Below are 16,453 nucleotides of genomic sequence, written 5' to 3' on the forward strand. Positions count from 1 at the left end.
TAATTTATTTTAAGAGAGATCCTTATTTAAACATAAGTATGTTAATAAAACTCAAGTACTTTTATTGAAATAGAAACTCTTCAACCGCATTGATGTTAAATTAGTATGTGTTATCAGAAACGTTGTCATCCTATCCTATAGAGCATTCTCCATGTTGGATTCCCTTGTTTTGAACAGCATTTTCCTATACCACCAAGAAAATTGAGATGAACATGATGTTCAATTTGTAAAAGGGGCGGAGAATGGAGTGAAGAGGAAGTAATTGGATATTTGTGCAATTGTGTTTTGTGTATATGCTCGAAAAAAAATGTATTAGGTTTTTTTTACGTCAATGAATACATTCAACAATAAAAGTTGGACTGTCGGATGGTTTGTGTAAATGAGAAAAATGTTTCACAATATTGAAAATTGTTCCCATGCGGAAGGAAAATGCTTCCGTTCTCAATTTCTAACTCTTTCCTTTTTTATTTTATTTTTTATGTTGCTACATTCCAATTGAAAAATTTTTAGAGAATCTTTTTTTGGGAAGGAAAACAAAGTCTTTTCGTGGGAATGAGAATAATTTTATTAGAAGAATATCTTTATTTTTCGCAGGAAGCATCTATCGACGAGGTGCTCGACGATGGCGCAAATTGTACAGGATCAATGGTCACATATTTCAAGCGAAACGCTTTAACAGAGTAAGTCCACTTGAGGTCATATTCCCTTGAGGTTTTATCTGTGATTTTGGTGGTTTTGTCACTTGCAGAGAGCCTTCTGTGCTTACTGTCACGATAGGATTTGGGGTTTGGGACGCCAGGGATTTAAGTGCATTCAGTGTAAGCTGCTCGTCCACAAAAAGTGTCACAAGATGGTCCAGAAGCCATGCACCAATGAGCATCAGAAACCCATTATGAAGGAGAGAGATGTAAGTTTCTTCCTTTTTTTCACTTGAATGCCACTTTTCACTTGAATTAGAGAAAAATCCCTTTACAAAATTACTGCAATAGACAATAAGTTGGATATATGTTCTTTCTGGAAATCTTATAATTTGATTTAAAATGCTTTGTGGGTTTAGAGAGTCTATAGGAGAGATTGGGGCAAAAAGTCACAAAACGGATACATAACTTTTTTTTTACAAGCTACCCGAGAGCCCCAGAAATTTCTATTTAGCACAATTTTATAGCCAAATTACCGCTGTACAACATTGTGAAAGTCATTTTCCTCTATTTCTATTTTCTCTATTTTTGTGATCATTCTCAAAAATGCTGGAGCTAATAGTATCAGGCATGGAGTAAAAGTATTACATTTTGATTCGCTTTATTACGGGCTCCAGTAAATTAAAAAAAAATACCTAGATGACATATTTTCATAGGAAATATATTATTCTACTCCTTTGTAGAACAGCGTTTTCTCTACCTAAAGGAGAAAAGTGCCTTTCAAATTATTTTCCAGAGGCAATTTTTTGGCAAGAAAATTCTGCTCAATCATTCTGAAAAAGCGAAAATGGCGAATTGGGCGAGATGAATTTGGTGAAATCTGCCGAAGAGAGTTGCCAAGTAAAGGGACAGATAATCCTAACCGGCTTATGTAGGTGAGATTCTTAACGTGAGCTAGCTCGGAGTGCATGCAAATTCGATTTAGAGCTGAAGTTGGGAGACGCCATTCAGTTATCTTGAATCAAATTTGTGAAATTATGCAAATTTTGTATTTAAACCAAAATATCAAGGATTTGGATGAACTGGCAGAAAAGTGATATATGGGTGAAATGTAGACCAGAATGTTCTCTATAATTTTCCCATAGAACATGATCTCATCGATTACTCAGAAGCCAAGATAATCGAGGTTTTTTGTTTCTTAACTTTTTTTTTCATCCAGAGTGCCCCAAGTGTTCATTTGTTGAACTTCAACTATATCAAAGAATTGTTGTCTTTTGTGGGACTTTCCATTTAAAACCCTATTTTAAGTGTCTTGGTGGAGTAGAGGCAGTCAAATTGGCATCTGAGTGATTTCAAAGCGTTATTATAGGAAAAATCATTTTTTTCACACTTAAACGGCAAAATCGGAGTGATAGCGTAGTCTGAGCGGAAAATGATGTATGGACGAAATGTAGAGACAAATGTGTTCTACAATTGTGTCGAAGTAATCATCAAAATCGGTTTAGCGACAGTCGAGATAATTGAGGTTATGTGATATTGAAATTGGTTTTTCGACTGTGGCGCCCCTGGTGTTGGTCCCACGAAGTTCAAATATTCTAGAAAGTTGTAGCATTTGGTGAGATCTTTCGTTTAAGCCCTCATTCATCAAAATCGGTCACATAGAACCGGAGATATGATTTTTTGAATTTTGTGAACTTTGACCCCTCATATCTCCGGTTCTGTTTTAACCACAGCGCGCTTACGCACCATTTTGGAAACGTCCTAGACTGGACTACAACATACTAAAATTTCATTAACTTGCACAATGCCGTTTTTGAGAAAAGTGACTTTGAATTTCGATGAATTTTGACGCTATCACAGCGCCACCTGTGGTGAATTTTTGAACTTCCATCTGAAAGTGCTCATCGAGACGAAACCAAAAAGGTAAAATTTAGGTCGCTATGTTAATTAGAACCGGAGATAGAGGCCGGTCAATGTTCGAACTTTGACCCCTTATAGCTCGGGTCAGGGGTTTTAGATCGACTTAAGGTTTTTTTTGTTTGATAGGTATAATCAACGGCTACAACATACTAAATTTTCAGCCCGATGCACAATGGAATTTTTGAGTTATTTAACTTTTAAGATTTAAAAATTTTCTTTTTAAAAAAAGCGCCCCTAGCGGTGGTTTTATGAACTTGCGATGTTAGAAGGAGAAGTGGCATTTCACGAGAGCTTTCCAAAAAGCCCTCACTTTTTAAATTCTGACAATTAGAACCGGAGTTATGACCATTTTAAGAAATTTTTTTTGGACCCTTATAGCTCGGGTCAGGGGGGTCGGGGGACCTTAAGTTTGGTATTGATGGAAAGCTCTAAGGCCCAGCTATAACATACTAAAATTTGAGTCCGCTGAATGCCATAGGGGCGGAGCTATTGAGAAAACAAAAAAAGGGGGTCTTCAAAATGGCGGAAGGAGGGGTGGGGGGTGGGGGGTCTATGCACCAAGTTGCAATTTTCACCCGATATATAACCTTTGCCGAAAACCGCAAGTCGATATCTTTTTTAGTTTAGGAGCTATTAAGCTCCAAAGAGCGGCCGGCCGGCCGGCCGGCCGGGAACGTAAATTAGCCACATATATATTCGGAATCAGGAAGTGGCGAAACACATTTTGGCCAAATTTGAGGTCGATCGGACGACATGAAATTTTGTTAGGATTATAGTAGGTGAGATTGTTAAGAATCTCACCTAATATCACTTAAATGCAGAATTAACCCATTCCTTACCATGGTATTATACATCATATGCAAATTGAGTGACTTTAGATGATTTATTCCAGGGCAATTGATATTCGAATTTCTGCCGGAAATGGATTTTTAGTTACTTTAGTCCTTCAATTAGTTGGAAAAAATAGTCCGATAGAGATGGGAATACATTTTGTTGTTCTTTTCTCGCTTCGCGTGAAGTCATGCAAAAATTTTGCTCAAAATGCCGGACGGAATATTCTACATTCCGTCGAATTTGTTAAAATTGGCCTTCGTCCTCTTTCCTGATTTGAATTCTGGTTGCCAATGTATTTTCTTGGATAGTTACTTTATCTAAATCAATAGAATTTGTAGTGAATTAATGTACAGAATTTAAATTCATTGACCGTTAAAACACGTGTTTGAGGGCGGCCCCTACATTCCCATAATGGATAAAAAAATTTTCTTTTGAAAAAAAAAAGCATCTATTAATCTGTAGGAAACTAATCCCAAAATATGAACATTCTATCTCAAGTATTTCTGGTACATTGATTGAATGGGTTAAAACAAAATAAAAAAAAGTAATGGAAAGAAGTGTTTTGTGTTCTTAAACTAAATATCTTAGATTCAGTAAAATTTCACATAATTTTTATCCTCCAAAGTGTATACATTGGGCAGTGCGTATTATTTAATCACAATCACTGCCTACACCATCAAACTGCGACACCCTTAGCAATGACGTTTTTTTTCGCCGTGAGACATCAAAAATTGCCTCGGTTTTTGTTACTTCTTACCCCATACCTTTTATTGTTTTTTTTACCCCCAGTGGTTGTTTTTAGTAAAAGGATTTCTGTAAAAGAGAATGCTAAAACGAATAGGGGCTTCGTATTCAAAGAATCAAAATCATTTAGGAAATATTCATCAGTGCATCAATTTTGGGAAATAAATAGGTAAAAATTGATATCTGCTGTAAGGAAAGTATTTCAAAAACAGAGTTAAAAATTTTAATATTTTCTAAATTCCCTGTCCAAATTCTAAGAAACTTACGATATTGAAGAAGGTGCATGGAAACTATCTATGGAAAAACTTTTAATCCGCTATCTTTTTTATCTTGGAAGATATTGAATTTTGAAATCTTCGATTTGTGACTTTTTGCCCCAATCTCCCCTACTGTATTTCAATTTTCCTCATATAAAAAATGTACCGGAGCCATTAAAAAGGTTTTCTTAAACCATTAAATATTAAGATTCCTTCTGTTTTATTTTTCAATTTGTATAGAGATCTATCTTGTATCGAAAATCAAAAAAAATCATATTTTTTTCTCATATTTTTTTTATGAAAATTCTGGCGGATTTTCATAATCAAATATTTATCCAGAAGGTCTTATGGAGACATTTAAAAAAAAACCAAAAAAAAAATATTGTAAAATTTCAGGAAGCTTCCTTGTGTAAATCTATTTCAATTTTTTGGATTTCAAAAATAGCAACTTCATTTTTTTTTATTTTTAAAATAAAGTATTGAAATCAAACGAGGTTTTTATTTTGAAGAGAAGACTCGCAATATAACCTTACTATCCAACAAATCCCCTTGCTTATTCAGTGAACTATTTGTAATTGATTTTTGATCAAAATTAGGATATCAATGGGGAAGTGCAGAAAGAACTGCTGCCACCAGCTCCTGAATTTGCTCCAGAACTCGCCGAGGGTGGTGATCATGTAGCTGTTGAGGCACTCCAGAGTTCTGAGGAGCCTCTGGAACCCGGTGCTCAGCGTCAGTACTCTCTGGAGGACTTTGAGTTAATTCGGGTGATTGGACGTGGTAGCTATGCCAAGGTGCTGATGGTGGAGTTACGTCGGACGCGTCGGATTTATGCGATGAAAGTGATCAAGAAGGCACTGGTGACAGATGATGAGGACATCGACTGGGTGCAGACGGAGAAACATGTGTTCGAGACAGCGTCCAATCATCCATTCCTCGTTGGTCTCCATTCGTGCTTCCAGACACCATCACGCCTGTTCTTTGTCATTGAGTTTGTGCGCGGTGGTGATCTCATGTTCCACATGCAGCGACAGCGCCATCTGCCCGAGGAGCATGCCAGGTTCTATGCTGCTGAGATCAGTTTGGCCCTCAATTTTCTACACGAGAAGGGCATCATCTATCGTGACTTGAAGCTGGACAATGTGCTCTTGGACCACGAGGGTCACATCAAACTTACGGACTATGGGATGTGTAAGGAGGGCATTAGACCAGGTAAGTGAAAATCTTAATTAAGCGTCCTTAAATTTAAATGACATTATGGAAATTTACGAAACTTGATAAAAATAAATTCTTCTAATTAAGTCAAAATTTCCATGAAATTTTGAAATGACAATTTGCTAATTGATATAAAAGTACATTAACTTACCTCTCTAGAGTCGTGTTAAAATTTCTTTAAATATTGTTAGAATTTTTGAAGTGTTAAAAATTAATGATATTTTACGAAATATTATTTTATTTTAATGAAAATTTTCTTTTTGCTAGTAAAATTATTTCAGATCTTATTCAGCAAAATATGTAATGAGCCCAAACAGAAGTAGATTTAGATTCTCCAATAGTGTCTTGGATAAAAGGTAAATGGAACTCTATTTGCACAAAAAGTCGTTGAAGTTCGAAGAATTCAAATTCAATTTTGAATTTTCATACTAAATTTTCGAAGAAAAGGTGGGGAAAATTTATCAAGATCTACTTCTGTACGGAAAGAAAAGACACTTTCTTACTTCTTAATACTTTCGCAAAGTGGCGTAAGTTACATGCTGTTCGAATTTCGAAGTGCTCGAGTGTCAAAATGTGACGGTCTTCACATTGTTGTGAGGAAAAAAAAACAAAGACGCTTACTGTTCTTGCCCCAGTATTAATTCACTCTATAATCACTGAGTAACTCTTTTGCCAGCTTTTTAATGTGATCTTTGATAAATTTTCCCCACCTTATTCGAAAATTTAGTATGAAAATTCGAAATTGAATTTGAATTCATCGAACTTCAACGACTTTTTGTGCAAATAGAGTTCCTCCATTTACCTTTTATCCAAGACACTATTGGATAATCAAAATCTACTTCTGTTTGGGCACTTTTTGGATCTTCAAATAGATTTGCGAAGTTTTCAAGATCTACTTCTGTACGGAAAGAATCTTTCCCGTGAATTTGAATTCTTCGAACTTCAACGACTTGTTGTGCAAATAGAGTTCCATTTATTTTTTATCCAAGACACTATTGGATAATCAAAATCTACTTCTGTTTGGGCACTTTTTGGATCTTCAAATAGATTTGCGAATTTTTCAAGATCTACTTCTGTACGGAAAGAATCTTTCCCGTGAATTTGAATTCTTCGAACATCAACGATTTTTTGTGCAAATAGAGTTCCATTTATTTTTTATCCAAGACACTATTGGAGAATCTAAATCTACTTCTGTTTGGGCTCTTTTTGGATCTTCAAATAGATTTTCGAATTTTTCAAGATCTACTTCTGTACGGAAAGAATCTTTTCTCGTGAATTTGAATTCTTCGAACATCAACGACTTTTTGTGCAAATAGAGTTCCATTTATTTTTTATCCAAGACACTATTGATGAATCAAAATCTACTTCTGATTGGGCTTAATATCATTTTTCTAAATTTCACGAAATTTAAGAAATTTTCATGAAACTTTTCAATTATTCTGTGAAAATTTTCTTATAATTTGGAAAATTTCACATGAAATTTTTTTGCCGTGGTTTGTAGGTGATACAACTTCCACTTTCTGCGGTACGCCCAATTATATTGCACCGGAGATCCTCCGTGGTGAGGATTATGGCTTTTCTGTGGACTGGTGGGCTCTCGGGGTGCTGCTGTACGAGATGCTAGCAGGACGCAGTCCCTTCGACATTGCAGGAGCGTCCGACAATCCGGATCAAAACACCGAAGATTACCTGTTTCAGGTGATTCTCGAAAAGACAATTCGTATTCCAAGGTCGCTCAGCGTCAAAGCAGCCTCAGTTCTCAAAGGTTTCCTCCACAAGAATCCCGCTGATCGACTCGGATGCCAGCGGGAATCCGCCTTCATGGACATTGTCAATCATCCCTTCTTCAAGAGTATCGATTGGGAACTGGTGAGATGGCCTATTTCATTACTTTTGTTCCCTTATATTTTTTTATTATTAAATTTCTGGGGATTTTTTGAGGGGGAATATCGCGCATCCCATTCTAAAACGCTACAAGTGCGATTGAGGATAAACCTCTTTGATGACTTGAGGTTTAACAAAATGATTTGGTTATTGTTTTATTATTGCATTTATTTTCGATTAAAATTAATGAATTAGTCAAATTTAATCTTGCGGAAGCTTAATCAAATTTATTTTGTCAAAATTACAAAGGAATTTGACAAATCGGTCTCTAATAAAAACTTTCATATTTCCTGCAACTATAAAATAGTTCTTGTAGAGAACGGATAAGATTTAAACTTAATTTTTAATTATTAATATTTTTATATTGAAAAATATTTGACGTTGTTGTTTATGAGAATTATGGATTTTAGTATTTGAAATTGATAAAAGAATATTTCATACTGCTAAAAATTTCGGATCTCTCAGTTGGTTCTTTTAGGGGTTAGGAACAACATAACCTTATAAAAAATCTCGGTAAAACCATTTTTTTGTCCCAAAAAAAGAGAACCCAAACATATTTAGTGAAATGGAACCATTTTATTTATCTAAACTTTAAATGATTTTATGAATTGTGGATTTAAAAAAAAATATTTTAAGTTTGAAAACAAACCTAAAATAACATAAACAAAAATTTAGTGTTTTGGAAACGTATTTTTAACGTTGATGGAACAAGTTCAGAGGGTGTGCTGACAATTTACTGTGAACTGATTGGCTGAAGTTTCCGGGAATTTTAAATGAGCTAATAACGAAATTTGGCAAAATTTAAAAATAAAATAAAATAAAATTTTAAAATTTGTAAATTTTTAAAGCTGCTCATAAAAAAAAGAAAGTAAAGAAAGTAATACAAGTTCTTTGAAATATCATGAACCAGTTAGGTTTTATTTTTCACGCAATAACGGCATATGTTATAGCTCGAGACACTTCAAAGGCTGAACAGGAAATATTGGCTGTGTTTAGTAATAATCTTTTGAAGTGACAAAGGCACTTCAGAGCTAAGCCCAGGGGAATCTCGACATTTCATTTTTCCATATGTTTTTGCATAGAGGTACTGAAGACTATTGGCAAGTTTTTTCCTAAAGAGAATTGACTTATCAGTCTGATATATTTCGAAATCGTGCATTATTAGCTACAGTAGAACCCCGCTATAGACCATCGCTCTATAGTACACAATTTATCGACCGTTGATTTCAAAACACTGATTTTAAGTTAGGTTATGTTTTTTAGTACGCGACATGTAATGTTGTCATAATTATTTTAATATTTTTGGCAAACTTTATTGAGTAGTTGTAATAATTGTGATCCATAATGAAGAGAGCGAGGACAAGTACCACAATAGCAAAGAAAGTGGAAGCCGTCGAGCAATTTCAATACTAAAAGTTGTTGATCATTTTAAAAAATGACATGGACTATATAGTGCGACCTAAATGTCAAATCTGGAACCAAATATGGACTACAGCGACGCTCTACTGTATCTAAAAATACATATTTCATAATGTTCGCCGCAATAATACAAGAACTACGAGCAAATTTCTTTAAGTCGTGGTGCAATATCTGCAAAATTTTTACATGAAAAAGTGAAAAATAGCTTCACTTTTTATTAGGCTTGACGGGCCCCTGGCTAAGCCAAACCTATTCAAAAATCTATAAGAAACGTAATATGCAAGTTCACAGATAAGTCACTTTAGCGCTGACTGTTCTTCCATTTTGAATTTTCAATATTCTTGACACTTTTGACAACTAAGCGCTTAAAAGTTTGCAGCAAAAAAATAATTTGTGTAGTTTTGTGAAATTTCACAATGCAATGGAATAAATTTCCAATTTCAATCTCATCAAAATAATTGTTCCTTTCTGAACTGATTCACATGTGTGTAACTCGTTAGTTTAAATTTGAGAACTTCCAACGGGTTTTTAGGTAAGTTCTCTCTGATATACCTGCGAGTCAGAGCTCTCAAATCAGAAACGTTATTATCGAATACAAGGACTTCAGCAACCACGTGGATGAAATGAGAAGCAAAACTAGCTCTTCTTTGGCTTTTGAAATTGAAACTCATTTTTAAATGTTTTATCTAAGTAGTACTGAGGCTGTGATTGTCAATTCAATTCTACTTGAATTTTTGAAACACAACTTTTGCATAAAATTGGGAAAATTTTTGAAGTACCACACTTAGACGCTGTTAAAAATTTATTCTATGATTTTAAGCAGACAATTCAGTACGAATATTATGAGCGTCATTGCTTTTTTTCTCCTCATAATAAAGTGAAGACTGACTCATGTTGGCACACGAGACACATTCTAAATTTGAACAGGACTGCAAACGAAACGAAAATTATAAATGTTATTTCTTTGGCTTTGACCGATTTTCGAATGTCTTTTCTTTTGGGAAAATTTCCAACTCCTCCACCTTTAACGCCAGAAAAATTCCTGGTGACCTAAAGGGGATTCAAACCCGGGACACTTGCATCATAGAGCGAGTGCTCTACCACTTGACCTATTGAGTGCCCTAAATAAGACTATTGCAAGTCTAAAATATAAACTTTACAGTAGAGAGGTTTAAAGTTTGACAGCTAAAATGTATTTTTGTTAATTTCACTGCAATTAGTATACTTTCAGCTTTTGAAACTATTTTATCATCTTACGCATTGAATATCTTTTGGTTAACGCTACTTTTAAGTCATTTACAGTAAAATTATTGAAAAAAACTCGATAATTGGGCACGCTGATTTTCAGTTTTTTCCTTGTAACTTATTCAGTAATATCTTAATCAACATTAAATTTCTGGGGATGTAGATCTAAGGTTTCTGCATCCAATGATATCACCTTTTTATACTATTGTAAGTAGACTTACAATAGTACTTCTTTAGAGCCGACGATATTTACAAAACATAAAAGCAATTGTGTGTAGGTCATAATACCCAACGCATAATAACTTCGGTTTTGTAAATATGTTTTTGACATTTGAATCAAAGTGATGAGATCTAGATTTTGTCATCACAATCACTGTTATAGGAAATTTTGAAAACATTTTTACAAACAAAAGTTTGTAAGAATGTTTTCAAAATTTTCTGTAAGTGTGAGCGAGATGACTAGATCTAGATCTCACTCATTGTCATTGAAATGTCAAAAACATGTTTATAAAATAAAAGTTATTGTGTGCTGGGCATAATGCCTAATGCCCAACGCACAATAACTTTTGTTTTGTAAACATGTTTTTGACATTTCAATGAGAGTGAGTGACATCTAGATCTAGTCATCTCGCTCACTCTCATAGGCAAATTTGAAAACATGTTTACAAACAAAAGTTATTGTGCGCTGGGAATAATACCCAACGCACAATAACTTTTGTTTCGTAAGCATGTTTTTGACATTTCAATGAGAATGAGTGAGATATACATCTAGTCATCTCGCTCACACTTATAGAAAATTTTTAAAACATGTTTACAAACAAAAGTTATTGTGTACTGGGCATCACACAACAGCCATTATTTTGTGCTGATGTTTCCAAAACTCCTTTTGAGGGTGAAGAAGAGGACTAGAACTAGATTTTTAGTTTTAGTTATCTCGCTCACTCATGAGCAATTTTTGAAATGTCTTTTTTTTTGAAAAAAGTAATTGTCTATACTGCTTAAAAAACTTAATAATAATTTACTTAATCAAATATTCAGGACAAACAAACTTGTAATAAAATATTTATAAATTAAAAATAAGCCATTAAAGTTAGGTTTCAATCATTTTCATATCTTTTTGACGTAGCACTTTCACTTTAGAATGGGATGTACGATATTATAGAAGGGAAATGGAAAATTCACCAGCTGAATTAACTGTATAGAGGCAAAGAGAATATGGGAAAAATGTGAGTTTTTTTTTTATTTGGGAAAATTGGGCAATTTATGCAGCAGAAGCATCAACAATTATTCAATATTCTATATGAACCTCCTCACAAACTTTTCCCATATTACGATGTAATATTTCTGAGTGAGAAGAAAGAAAGGCAGATATATTTTTTGGAGTCCCCTTTATACATTCTTATGGTCATTTCTGTGTTAGCTGGCCCAGAAAGAAGTGGCTCCGCCGTACGTGCCGTCCTTTCCCGATCACGAGGAGCCTGATCTTACGGCCAATTTTGATCCGCAGTTCACACGGGAACCGCCCGAATTGACTCCGGACGACCCGTAAGTCAAGGCAGAAACTATCGGTGGTTCAATGTTTCTGCATCTTGCGCCTTGTTCTTGTTCGCCTTGTTTTCCTACTGAAAACATTTTTTTTTATTTGAATTCTTATGCCCAACGCACAATAACTTTTGTTTATAAATATGTTTTTAAAATTCCCTATGAGAGTGAGCGAGATGACTAGATCTAGGTTTCACTCACTCTCATAGAAATATCAAAAACATCTTTACAAAGCAAATGTTATTGTGCGCTGGGCATTATGCCCAACGCACAATAACTTTTGTTTGTAAACATGTTTTCAAAATTTCCCATGAGAATGAGCGAGATGACTAGATCTAGATCTCACTCACTCTCATTGAAATGTCAAAAATATGTTTACTAAACAAAACTTATTGTGCGTTCGCCATTATGCCCAACGCACAATAACTTTTGTTTAGTAAACATGTTTTTGACATTTCAATGAGAGTGAGTGAGATCTAGATCTAGTCATCTCGCTCATTCTCATGGGAAATTTTGAAAACATGTTTACAAACAAAAGTTATTGTGCGCTGAGCATTATTGAAGAGCTGTTGGATTTCGGAAGTCTCTGGAGTAAAGTCTGTAGGATTGTATTTTTCATAGGGATCTCCTAGACTCCAGTTATAAAACAAATGATTTTTATTTTTACATATTCTAGCTATAATATTTTTTTTCTTTTATATTGTTCTGCATGATTTTTAGTCTTTATTTTCTTTATTTTTTTCTCTGTTTCGCCAATATTTGCGGCGATTTTTTTAGCTAGAGCAAAAGCAAGTAACGCCTCCATTTAAGCCAAGATTAGACTCTGATAGAGATTTGGCCAATTTCCCACCTGAGTTCACGGATGAACCAGTTCACTTGACGCCGGACGATGAGTAAGTTCATCCGTTTATTTTGCATGTTTCTTTGTTGTTTCAGTTCATTTTTAATATTGTGCTTTCTTCGTTAAAAAAAAAAATTAATATGTAATTTAATGAAATGAGCAAAAAAATAGATGGATTAATGTGTAATTATGTGAATTTGCAGGAGGGTGATTGAGAAGATTGATCAATCGGAATTTGAGGGATTTGAATATGTAAATCCTCTGTTGATGTCCCTTGAGGATTGCGTCTGACACCACGCGTCGTGCGAGCTGCATCCCTACAATTCGCAGGTGAGAAAAAAATTTCTATGTTATCAGGCTACATTTGAAGTTTGCACTATCAAAAGAAGGTTTTTCAACAAAAAATTATAACTATAAATTTACAATCTTTAGAGAAACTGTCGATTAATTTGAAAATTTTTACAGTTTGTCAAAATTGTTCCATAAATGCTGAAAACGAAAATTTTATTTTATTCATATTGTTTATTGAAAACAGTTTCTTCGATGCAATTTTTCCCCTAAAATTTAAATCACAAAGGAATTTACATGCTTTATATATTGCAAGCACTTTGAATTTACTTCCGAAAAATCTTAATTACTAATTCCCCAAAGGGTGACTCATATAGAGAAACCCTTGTCAATTGCCCCGAGAAACGCTTCGCGAAACCTAAGAAAAATATAACATTGATTCTCGAAAGAGGAGAAACCAAAACCTTGATCCGCGAAGTTCGAGGAAAACAAAAAAAATTGTTGCACGAACGAAAGAAACTCAAAAATTGTTTTGCGAAACCTGAAAATTAATTCGTTAAATTCGAGAAATTCAAAAATTGGTCCGTGAAGTTTGAGAACGAAAACAACAAAATTTTTTAGCAAAACAAGAAAAAAGGGGGGGCAAAGCATCCCAGGCCTTGCGAAATGTTCGAATTCGTAACTTAGTAAAAAGAACCTTCGCATCATTTATCGTTTGCCGGTTCACTACCGATTTATTGAACCGATTGAATTACTCAAAAGATCGCCCAAAATAGCTTAAAAATAAAAGATCGGATAAAATTACTTATCTATTATGAATCGCTTCAGGTTTGTCAGAAATTCCAAGACCTTTCCTACGAACTCAAACATGATACTATTCGGTTGAGAAATACGCTCTCTAGAGAATTTTTAATTTTTGACCTTGAAAACCCGTTATTAGGAATGATTAAACGGTATTTTTATATAAGGACGAAATGTCAACCTGGAAAATCTCTAAAACATATTCAAAAATGAAAAAAAATACACGATGCGTTCTCGAGCAATACCAGAATAACATGGTTTTGGAGATGAATGGGTGGGTAGGGGGAAGTGAGAGACATGTGTTGTTACCTCAAATTTCCAAAATTCTACCAAAATACGATCCCTTGTGCGGTAGGGAGTCAAAAAATATATAACTCAAAATCGAAGGATTATATACTGCTCTCTCTCTCTCTCTCTCTCTCTCTCTCTCTCTCTCTGTGAAGTTCGAACAGTAGAATTGCTTTGCAAAACCTGAGAAACCGAAAATTTGATCTGCAAATTTCGAGAACATAAATCACTTCGCGAATCCCGGGAAACCTGAAAAGTAGTCCATAAAATCTAAGATATTTAGAAAATAATTCGCAAAATTCGAAAACCGAAACAAAAAATGCTTTGTGAAACCCGAGGAGCCCAAATATTAGTCCACGAAACCCAAGACACCAGAACGAGCCCAAACAGAAGTAGATTTTGATTCTCCAATAGTGTCTTGGATAAAAGGTAAATGGAACTCTATTTGCACAAAAAATCGTTGAAGTTCGAAGAATTCAAATTCAATTTTGAATTTTCATACTAAATTTTCGAACAAGGTGGGGAAAATTTATCAAATATCACACTAAAAAGCTGGCAAAAGAGTTACTCAGTGATTATGGTGTGATTAAATACTGGGGCAAGAACAGTAAACGTCGTTGTTCTGTTTTTCTCCTCACAACAATGCAAAGACCGTCACATTTTGACACTTTGAGCACTTTGAAATTCGAACAGGATGTACCTCAGCTGGCTTGCGGAATTATCAAGAAGTAAGAAAGTCCCTTTTTTGGATCTTCAAATAGATTATCGAATTTTTCAAGATCTACTTCTGTACGGAAAGAACATGTTTTTTTTACATTGATAACATATTTACACACAAATATTAAGGGATAATTGAAAAAAGTAATTCAATTATGATCACTTGTTCGATTAATTACCGATGAAGACCGGTGCATCTGGGTTTGAAATTTCAATACCTTTACCAAAAAATTCAAATTTAACCAAATCGGTTAAAAACTGCGCCGTCCAAAGTTATTGACCTTTGACCTTCAATTATTCAAAATGGAGATTTTTCCTGTCACGTCACAGGTATATTTGGATGAAATGTTCGCCTATGCTATCTCTAAAACATATGCGAAAGTTATTGAAAAAGCTTGGGTCAATTTTGTGAGAAATCGAAAAAATGAAATAGATTTCGAAAAGACATTAGAAAATCTATTTCAAAGTATTTTTGTACTGTTTTTTTTTTCATCCGCGCAGTGGGTCAAATATTTCAAATTCGAATTTCGAAACATATCGAGTGTCGAAATGCATTTTTCTTTGCTGTGTTATGTGGAAAATCAATGCACTCAAGGCGCATTTTATTGTAATTCCTTCCATAATCACTTAATCACACTTTGAACAGATTTTATTGTGATCTTTCATTCAATTTTCCCCACATTATTGTATGAAAATTTAGTTCAGAAATTCAGGTGAATTCAAATATATTTTTACGAATATGGGTAGAGGAGTCCCCACTCTTGTTACAAATACACCGTGGTGGACCTACTACCTCGTAGGGATGAAGAAACTCATCCAAGACCTCCATTGAGTAAAAAGATTGTGGTTTTTCTTACTGATATTTTATTGCCTAAAATGTGCTCTACTTTGGGTAGAATATCCCAGATTTCATGAATTCCTCTAGGCATGGTTAGGGAATGATGTAGCTTCGCGGTATGACCGATGATGAATCCTAAAGATGACTTCAAGAAGAAATCTCCTAAAGTCAGACGGTTTCATTGTTATGTAAGAGCTCTCTCTAATTGCTAACGACAGTCATTAGGGCATCTTCAGAGTCCTCAGAGTGTAAGGGGGTATCCTCAGGTTTCATTCCCTTAACTCTTTCCGGACCACAACATATCCAGCGAACGAAGTTCAGTAAAACTCACTTTATTTTAAGTCTTAGTGGTCAAATATGATACTTTTGTAGAGAAAGAATTTTCTCCGCCTCTGGGAAATTAGAAAACTCATGGGTACTCTCGTCCCCAAAAGAACGAAAAGGAGACAAACTTCAATTTTCCAAAAGCCAATAATATCAATTTTGTGAGTTATTTTTGCATGTCAAATGACTCCTTTACAATGTTGATCACTAAAACAAGAAGAATTATTGACCAGTATCTTATGGGATGTCCAGGAAGTGCTAAAAAGGACACCCAGCTCCTTCTTGCCAACAGATTCCTCAAAATATTTCACACAATAACACTTTAAGACACATTTCTCTCAACAGGATGTTATTGCAGACACATTAAGCTTTCTCAAGAGCCAAAAAAACACTTCCTGGACAATCAGAATTCACCAAAATCTGGAAGAATAGGAAAAACTTCCCTGAAAGCAATCTCCCTCGCTGCCAAATGTCAAAATTATCGGCCATATTGGCAAAAATTTCGCTCCCGCTTGGAATTTTCCCATCAAAAATAGTCTGCTGATTTCGTCACGAAATCGGCAGATTTAATCGGCGCGTCGGCAGATAATACGCCGACCGTCCTCATATTATCTGCCGACGTTTGTTCTCGAAGTGCAACACGACGCTGTTCTAAAAG

At 34.7% G+C, this 16,453-nt stretch overlaps 1 protein-coding gene across 3 annotated transcripts in view; it reads left to right on the forward strand.

Annotated features, from left to right (window-relative positions):
• The window catches only part of LOC129809323 (atypical protein kinase C-like), a 90,057-nt gene extending 75,842 nt beyond the window's left edge, over nt 1-14,215 (forward strand). Inside the window, exons 5-10 of one of the 3 annotated variants that reach the window (XM_055859140.1) lie at nt 595-680; nt 749-907; nt 4,990-5,605; nt 7,110-7,477; nt 12,476-12,591; nt 12,743-14,215. In XM_055859140.1, coding sequence (XP_055715115.1) covers nt 595-680; nt 749-907; nt 4,990-5,605; nt 7,110-7,477; nt 12,476-12,591; nt 12,743-12,830 — 1,433 coding nt within the window. In that variant the 3' untranslated portion in view covers nt 12,831-14,215. Of the gene's footprint in view, nt 1-594; nt 681-748; nt 908-4,989; nt 5,606-7,109; nt 8,361-11,576; nt 11,721-12,475; nt 12,592-12,742 lie in introns of those variants that run through there. The other 2 variants (XM_055859141.1, XM_055859139.1) reach the window with 2 other exon arrangements.
• The last annotated feature ends 2,238 nt before the right edge of the window (nt 14,216-16,453 follow it).

This window comes from Phlebotomus papatasi, unplaced genomic scaffold (assembly GCF_024763615.1).
Source record: "Phlebotomus papatasi isolate M1 unplaced genomic scaffold, Ppap_2.1 HiC_scaffold_60, whole genome shotgun sequence".
Classification (NCBI taxonomy): domain Eukaryota; kingdom Metazoa; phylum Arthropoda; class Insecta; order Diptera; family Psychodidae; genus Phlebotomus; species Phlebotomus papatasi.